We start from the raw sequence: 8,441 nt of genomic DNA on the forward strand, positions 1-8,441 counted from the left end.
TTCAAAGTCTCCATAAGAAGTTACATTCATTTTGAAATATTTACTTTTACTCAAAGTGTGGTTGCTGAGAATACTATTCACTATTAATACAGATAACTTAGCGAAGATACAGTCATATAGGAACTTAGCTAAATAATGGACATATAACAAACGTTTTTGTCGGACTAAGATATTCTTGTTATGAAGATTGAGGTTAAATCCTTTAAAACTGAAAATATATTAATACCCCATTTTAAATCCAAAATATCTTAGGAGTGCTACACACATACATGACAAATTTCATAGATTAATTTCAAAAACGAGCGGACGTTAAGTAAATAACGAATATTCAAACTTCTTTCGATCAAAATTGATTCGTTAAAAATTAGATAACTTAGTGTTGCCTCTCGTCGATTTAATTTGTGTAATTCCGAAACCTTTTTATAATCCCACCTGGTATTTTCCCCATATTCGTTCATAATTAATATCATTCAGCCGTTGTAGAATTAAAATATTTGGCTTTAATTTCTTGTACATAAAACTTTAATATAACAAAGTTTCTTTTTTTTTCATTTGTTTAATAATAACACTATACATTGTGGTTCAGGTTTTAAGTTTTGTTGTTTTATTTTTTTAATATAAAATTATAGGTCTTGTTGTGGATTTAAAACTTAAGCGTCAAATTGTAAGTGTAAACAATTTAAATCCTTGAGGGGTACAACATCTGAAAGAAAAAAAAGAAAATAAATAGATTGGATTAGTACGGAATATGGATTGTTACGACTATAAGTAAATGGAAATTTGTCCTGTCATTCTTCTATAGAAAACAAATGAGAAAAAGCCTAAATGATGGAATAAAAGGACCAATAATCCTTGTAGATGTGTCATATTAAAACGGGATGAATGATTTAAAGTTCCACTAATCCTTGTAGATGTTAGATTGAACTTTAATTCTAATCAATTCCCTTATCAGCGGTGAAGTATTTCCAATTTTTCTTGAAGTTGAATGAAATAGGAAAGTGGTGAAGAAGTTCCTGAATGTCCTCAATATTTCCCTTAAAACTTTCCCTTCTACAAATTTACAATTAATTTGTTTTGAAAATTTGTTTTTAACTCGTGTTGCTACTGGCCTGCACATGATGGTTAAATCTTCAATCAGCTGTTCTACTTTAGCACAACAACATAACCCTGACCTATAATCTTAAAACTTTCCGTTGAGGGAAGCTGTTCTTCCAAAAATTGTTGCTAACCGTTACAGGATTTTAAGAAATAATGTCATAGTCCTCCAGTGATGTAATCCATAGTTCAATCCTCTGGTCGTCCACATTTCCATCACTAATTCTTATCAGAGAAAAACATTCCAATTTTTATGTGTTCGAAAATACTTACAATGCGAATGCGGTGACCCATAGCATGACCGGGCAAGTTTCTGTTGAAACGAGCACGGACGCAGCCACCATTACCGTGCAAGCGGGTAACTTTGCCCCAGACGGCACGGACACGGGTCTTACGTTCAGGATGTTGGGGAACACACTTCTTGGTCTCAGCTTTGTAAACATATACACAACGCTTGCCAATGTAGAATTGACCATGTTCCTTTCTGCGGGCACCTTCAATCTAAAAACAATAACAACAACAAATAACATTAACAATCGTTCTTCGGGAGATTCAGAATTTCAATTCTTAACTTACCTTCAAGATAGCTTGGTTTTCGTGTTGATTTCTCAAACCACGTTTGTAGCCAGTGAAGACAGCCTTGGCAAAGAGACGGCCATGACGCTTGTATTTGGGAGCAGCCTTCTTGACGGCAGCAGCCTTTTCGGGCTTGGCAGCCTTGGGGGCTTTGGCAGCCTTAGGAGCCTTGGTAGCCTTGGCGGGGGCAGCAGCGGCAGCTTGTGTATCAGCCATAGTTTAACCTAAGGCACCAAAAACAAAACAAACTTTAAGTTAGCACGTATTTCCTATTCATAAGAAGGAAGATATGGATCTGTATTCCAAAGCTCATTTTTTTCCATGTAAACATTGCCTTAAACTCGAAGAAATGTACACACACTCTCAAGTCATCTTGCTTTCTTCCCAACAATACATCTTCAACGATATTGTTGTTCGGACAATTATTTTTTGATCTTGAAACATCTTGCATAAATTCATAATAAAGCACACAATATTCATTTAATAACATTAGAGCATTGATCTTGTTTAGTATTCATCATAAATTTTATATAGTTTAAGGCATTTTTTACATATTTTTTAATATTTTCTTTAGAAAAACACAAAAATCGCGTACGTACCGGAAACTTGACAAATGGCGAAAGAGAGAAGGCATGATAGAGCTGTCATTTCATAGATTTGACATTTGCACAACGACATCTGGTGGTGGATTTAAATCAAAACATTTGTGAAAGGTTGTATTTTGTTGGTTTTCAACGGGAATGTCATGCGTTTGAGATTAGCGGGGTTCACAGCAGTTGATTTGAAGAGTATGTGTGAAAAATTGTTAGAAATTGATTTTTATTCCCTCAGCCATATGGCTATATTATTTGATAAGGCCAAAACGTGCCTTTTTGAAGTAACGGTTTGAGACTCTGGGTCTCTTTGGACCAAATCCGTTTCAGGTCATTTGGAGTTGATCTAGCGATGTCCGTCTGTCTGTCTGTCTCACGATAACTCTCGAAGGGAGAATCCGATTTGATCCAAACTTGGTACATCGCATGGTACAATAAATACAAGGTAGACTAACTTTGAAAAAATTGCAAGTATAGAGGTCTACCTGTTTGGCTTGTAATGTCAGAATTGCTATCAAAACAATAAAAAAGCAAACAACTTGTTGCATTGATTTTGAATAAATAATTTAAAACCGCGAAAACTGAATAAAAGGTCAACATTTCTTTTCAAAATCATGTTCTATATATCTCTTATGGTTTATTTCGCGACAAAAACTGTAGACTTTGTCGATGCATACGTTGCAATAAGCATTTTGAAAACACCCGCATTTGAATATTTTCTGAACAATTTTTTTATTATTGAAAAGAAGACTCACACATGAGTAAATGAAGTTGACATATTAAGCCAGAAAAATAAAAAAAATTGAAATCATATGGTAGTTCTGCCCTACCTTGAATTCATTGTACCATGGTACATCGTAATATTATTGCAAAACTTAGATTGAGTTCGGAGATGGGCAATATCTGTCCGCTCCTTCTGGTATCTCCCACACAAAACCTCAACATTTTCAAAGAAAATGAATTACTGCACAGAAAGAGAAAGGATAATCCCTTTCTTCTCCAACTTTGCCAATCCTAATATTTGCATCAGTTCTAGGTTTGCTGAGAAAATGGACACTATCAGTCCACTCCATCAAATACCTTCCCCTCAAAGGCTCAATATTGTGAATAATTATAACTTTCATAAAATGTGATGTAAGAGTCCTATTGTCTTCAAATTATACACATCATAATATTTTCATTAACCCAAGGTCTGGTGCGAAGATGGAATATATCGGTCCACACATTCTCGTATCCGTTTCAGGTCATTTGGAGTTGATCTAGCGATGTCCGTCTGTCTGTCTGTCTCACGATAACTCTCGAAGGGAGAATCCGATTTGATCCAAACTTGGTACATCGCATGGTACAATAAATACAAGGTAGACTAACTTTGAAAAAATTGCAAGTATAGAGGTCTACCTGTTTGGCTTGTAATGTCAGAATTGCTATCAAAACAATAAAAAAGCAAACAACTTGTTGCATTGATTTTGAATAAATAATTTAAAACCGCGAAAACTGAATAAAAGGTCAACATTTCTTTTCAAAATCATGTTCTATATATCTCTTATGGTTTATTTCGCGACAAAAACTGTAGACTTTGTCGATGCATACGTTGCAATAAGCATTTTGAAAACACCCGAATTTTAATATTTTCTGAACAATTTTTTTATTATTGAAAAGAAGACTCACACATGAGTAAATGAAGTTGACATATTAAGCCAGAAAAATAAAAAAAATTGAAATCATATGGTAGTTCTGCCCTACCTTGAATTCATTGTACCATGGTACATCGTAATATTATTGCAAAACTTAGATTGAGTTCGGAGATGGGCAATATCTGTCCGCTCCTTCTGGTATCTCCCACACAAAACCTCAACATTTTCAAAGAAAATGAATTACTGCACAGAAAGAGAAAGGATAATCCCTTTCTTCTCCAACTTTGCCAATCCTAATATTTGCATCAGTTCTAGGTTTGCTGAGAAAATGGACACTATCAGTCCACTCCATCAAATACCTTCCCCTCAAAGGCTCAATATTGTGAATAATTATAACTTTCATAAAATGTGATGTAAGAGTCCTATTGTCTTCAAATTATACACATCATAATATTTTCATTAACCCAAGGTCTGGTGCGAAGATGGAATATATCGGTCCACACATTCTCGTACCTCCCCCACAAAGGGTAAACATTTTGAATACCCATAAAGCTCATAAGACGCGAAATTAACATCCGATTCCATTCTATTTCCACTAACAGAAGAACTGTTTTAAATATGGTAGAGAGCGGACCATTTCTTCTGGCACCTCCCCCACAAAGTGTCAAAATTTTGAATAACAAACAGGATCATAAAATCCGAAATAAGCATCCTGTTCCAATTTTACACTTGCCATTATTTTTAATAACACAATATCTGCTGTGGAAATGGAATATATCAGCGCAATCCTAGTAGTTTCCCCACAAAGGTTCAAAAATTTAAAAAACAAAATGCTCATAAAACGAGAAATAAGCTTCCAACCCTCTTCAAATTTCGCACACCCAATCATTTTTGCTAACGCAAAATCTGTTGTGAAGATGATAGATATCTGCCAACCCCTTCTGGTACCTCAACCACAAAGGGTCACCATTTCCAATGCTTATATCTGTCATAACTTGCGAAACATGTCAGCAATTATTTACAGCTTGGTATATCTAAATATTTCCCTTAGCCAGAAATCTGATATGAATATTTAATTAATAGAAATTTATGATTTCGTATAAAATTGGATATAAATGTTGGATTTCCTTTACATTTTTCTAGTACCAATATATCTGTTATCTCACGCATATTTCCACATTTTCCAAAAATTTGCACAACAGTTTGAATAATCATAACTCAAAGCTGAGTGTATATTTAAACCGACTGATACTTTTTTACTTGTTTTTGTGTTTTTTACATTCTGCCTGTTCCTTTAACAAGTTTTTACCAGATTTTTCCACAAATTTCCATCACATTCCTCTACATTTAAAATCACAACAAAATTGGTAACCTGTTGATATCTGTTTGGGTAACCGTTATGGGCAACGGCGTTCATACACATTTCGCTAAGCTCTGTGCCATTAGTCATTGCAAATACAACCCTGTGTTTGGCTTTCTTTTGCCAAATTTTTTGAAATTCATTCATTCTGGATTATTTTCGCAACAGAACAAGTTTGAAACCTGTCTTTTGTGTTGAATTGAATAACGTTTAAGTGTCTACACGATTTGTGTGTGTTTTTTGTTTGTTCGTCTAAACACTTTGTTGTCCAACCAACAAATTAAAAAAAGAAAAAACCTGGAATCATGGCCGCTTTGGAATCGCTGAGCAACAAAGAATTGCGTCAAAAATGCATTGAATTTGGAATGCCGAATGTACCGGTAACAGACTCGAGCCGTAAGATACTCATACGCCGCTTGGAGGCTGTGATGTCGGGTAAACCTGCTACGACTCCTAATAAGACAAATCGTCGCGAAACAATGCATGTCTCAAAGCCATCCGAAATGGCGTCATCTGCTAAAATTACAGCGGCAGCAGTCATCAATAATAATAACAACAATAGCACCACCAGTGGAAAACCAACGGCTGCCAACAGGCCCTCAAGACGTACCATTGCTGCTACGGAGAGACATGTAACCACCACAACAACAGTAAGTGAGCCAGAGTACTCAGATGTTTCACCTGATCGCGGTGAGGTGATTACACAAATGTTGCCGCCAAAAGCTAAGACGCCAGAAAAACAAACTTTGTACCCCAAATTACCGGCCAAAGAGCCCTCACCCAAGCCACAGGTGTTGAGTAAAACTGGTGTTGTCTCGACCTCGTATGTTCAGGAGTCGAGTATTAATAAGACTTATGCTGCACCTACCATTGAGGATGTTGACTCGACGGAAGATGAAATTGAAGAGGAGATCACAAAACCTATGGCAAGTGTGCCTTCCTACAGCTCCAAGTCTTATGTTCCCCTATCGGAATCAAAAGTGACCACTTCTGCATCAATGCCACCATTGGCCTCTACACTGAGCTCCAGCACCCGTTACAGTTCTTTGAATAGTTCATATAACTATAACAGCAAGCCAAGTTCAACAACACTGAGCAATATCAGCACAAGTGTGCGTAAAAATTACGAGCCACCGCCAACATTGAGAACTTCTTATCAACAACCCAGGGCAGGAAGTACACAAAAATATGTTACCACACCTGAGCCATATGATGTCGAAGATGACGACGATGAAGAGGACATGGAAGATGACGATGAGGATGATGTGGTCCTAGTTGAGGATAGTCCCATTGCTAAGGATGACATACAAACACCATTTCTTAGTCAGTTTGCACGTAACTTGGAAACACTTAAGGCCACACCGATACGTCACTCTATTGGACCCACGAAAATTACACCACCCAAATCTTCAGCAATGCGTCAGCGTGAAACGGCCGCTGCCTATAGTCGCCGTACCATAGGTGGTGGCGGCGGCGGATCTGGTGGTGGCGCCACAATTTCAGCACGCCGCTCCTATATGAAAAACGAACCAGAAGAATCACCATTCCGTCAATTCGTAATGGCCCTGGAGGAAAAATATCATCTTAAGCAAACTTTTATTATAATTTCTGTCTTTATTATAGCCATATTTATTTATGTTTTCTTTATACAAAGTGTTTAGATGTATGTGTATGTATCTCGTTTATGTAATTGAATCCAGTGTTTTCTTTTCTGTACACCCTGTTTGGGAGCTTGCCAAGAATTGGAAAATGTTTTCGTGTTTTTGGAACAAAACTAAATGGTCGTTAGAATGTTTTTTTTTTATTTTTTATGAAAATTTGTATTTTTGATATTTCAATTTCAGCTTTTTTATAAATAAAGAGAGAAAAATATTGTTTAGTTCAACACTTTATAAAAATGAAAGAAGTTTTTTTTTTGGATGATCGTTTGAGTTGATGTCTTCTATAGGCAGAACTTTTAAAGTTCAATAGGAGATCTTCTTTAAATAAGACATTTCAAAACAACTGCATGTCGATAGGAACTTTTAATGGTCTTCTATGTGACAGGAGACCTAAAAGCCGTCCATGTATAGAAGACTTCTGGAAGGTCTTCTGAAGGAAAAAGGCATTTTGAACATCTATAAACAGGGACCTTCCAAAGGTATTCTATAGACAGAAGCCTTTCAAAATACATTCTATGGACAAAAGTCCTTTTGAAGGTATTCTATGGACAGAAGTCTTTTGAATGGCCTTCATATTTTGTAAGTAAACACAAAATCTCCACTTGGAAGTCTAATGAACAAATTCCCTTTGAAGGTGTTTTATACCCTCAGCCATATGGTACGGCCAACACGTGCCTCATTGAATTTATGGTTTTAGACCCTAGGTCCTTTTGGACCAAATCCGTTTCAACACATTTGCAGTCGATCTAGCGGATTCCCGTCCTTCCGTCTGTCGGCCGATGGGCACGATAACATTCGAATGGAGTATCCGATTTGATCCAAACTTGGTACATCGTAATATTATTGTCAAACTTAGATCGAGTTCGGAGATGGACAATATCGGTCCACTCCTTTTGGTACATCCCCCACAAAATGTCGAAATTTTCAAAGAAAATAATTTACTGCACAGAAAGAGAAAGGATAATCCGACTTTTGCTCCAACTTTGCAAATCACAATATATTTACATCAGTGCTAGGTCAGGTGCGAAAATGTACAATATCGGTCCACTCCATCCAGAACTTCCCCCACAAAGGGTCAAAATTTTGACGAATTATAACTCCAATAAAATGCGATGTAAGTGTTCGATTATCTTCAAATTAAGCACATCTCAAGGTCTGGTGTGAAGATGGAATATATCGATCCACTCCTTCTGGTACCTCCCCCACATAGGTTCAACGTTTTGAAGCTCATAAAACGCGATATTAACATCCAATTCCATTCAGACTTGGCTAACCTCAATAATTCCGTTAACATAAGATCTGTTATAAAGATGGTAGAGATCGGCCCATTCCTTCTGATACCTTCTTCACAAACGGTCAAAGTTTTGAATAACCAAAAATACATAAAAGCCGAAATTAGCATTCTCTTAAAATTACACACATCACAATATTTTTATCAACCCAAGATCTGCTGTGAGGATGGGATATATCGGTCCACTCCTTCTGGTACCTCCCCCACAAAGAGTCGATATTTGGAGTATCC

The 8,441-nt window shown here is 36.5% G+C and overlaps 2 protein-coding genes across 2 annotated transcripts; one reads left to right on the forward strand and one right to left on the reverse strand.

The window, feature by feature from the left end:
- Window positions 1–499: 499 nt before the first annotated feature.
- On the reverse strand, window positions 500–2,371 carry LOC101889155 (large ribosomal subunit protein eL33). Its single transcript, XM_005191445.4, has 4 exons — window positions 2,271–2,371; window positions 1,672–1,895; window positions 1,369–1,596; window positions 500–703 (listed from the first exon to the last, which is right to left on the reverse strand). The coding sequence occupies exons 2-4, from the start codon at window positions 1,885–1,887 to the stop codon at window positions 680–682; spliced, it is 468 nt and encodes a 155-aa protein (XP_005191502.1). The 5' UTR covers window positions 1,888–1,895; window positions 2,271–2,371; the 3' UTR covers window positions 500–679.
- A 2,970-nt stretch (window positions 2,372–5,341) lies between these two features.
- On the forward strand, window positions 5,342–7,161 carry LOC101889328 (otefin). The gene has a single exon (XM_005191446.4). It carries the CDS (start codon window positions 5,564–5,566, stop codon window positions 6,917–6,919), a length of 1,356 nt encoding a protein of 451 aa, XP_005191503.1. The 5' UTR covers window positions 5,342–5,563; the 3' UTR covers window positions 6,920–7,161.
- The last annotated feature ends 1,280 nt before the right edge of the window (window positions 7,162–8,441 follow it).

This window comes from Musca domestica, unplaced genomic scaffold (genome assembly GCF_030504385.1).
Source record: "Musca domestica strain aabys unplaced genomic scaffold, Musca_domestica.polishedcontigs.V.1.1 24, whole genome shotgun sequence".
Taxonomy (NCBI): domain Eukaryota; kingdom Metazoa; phylum Arthropoda; class Insecta; order Diptera; family Muscidae; genus Musca; species Musca domestica.

Excerpts from the sequence above, each read along its gene's own strand:
- LOC101889155 (XM_005191445.4), bottom strand. The coding sequence starts at position 1,887 with ATGGCTGATACACAAGCTGCCGCTGCTGCCCCCGCCAAGGCTACCAAG. Across the intron at positions 1,597-1,671 it reads AAAACCAAGCTATCTTGAAG|ATTGAAGGTGCCCGCAGAAA; the intron begins GTAAGTTAAGAA and ends TATTGTTTTTAG. Across the intron at positions 704-1,368 it reads TGGGTCACCGCATTCGCATT|ATGTTGTACCCCTCAAGGAT; the intron begins GTAAGTATTTTC and ends TTTTTCTTTCAG.
- LOC101889328 (XM_005191446.4), top strand. The coding sequence starts at position 5,564 with ATGGCCGCTTTGGAATCGCTGAGCAACAAAGAATTGCGTCAAAAATGC.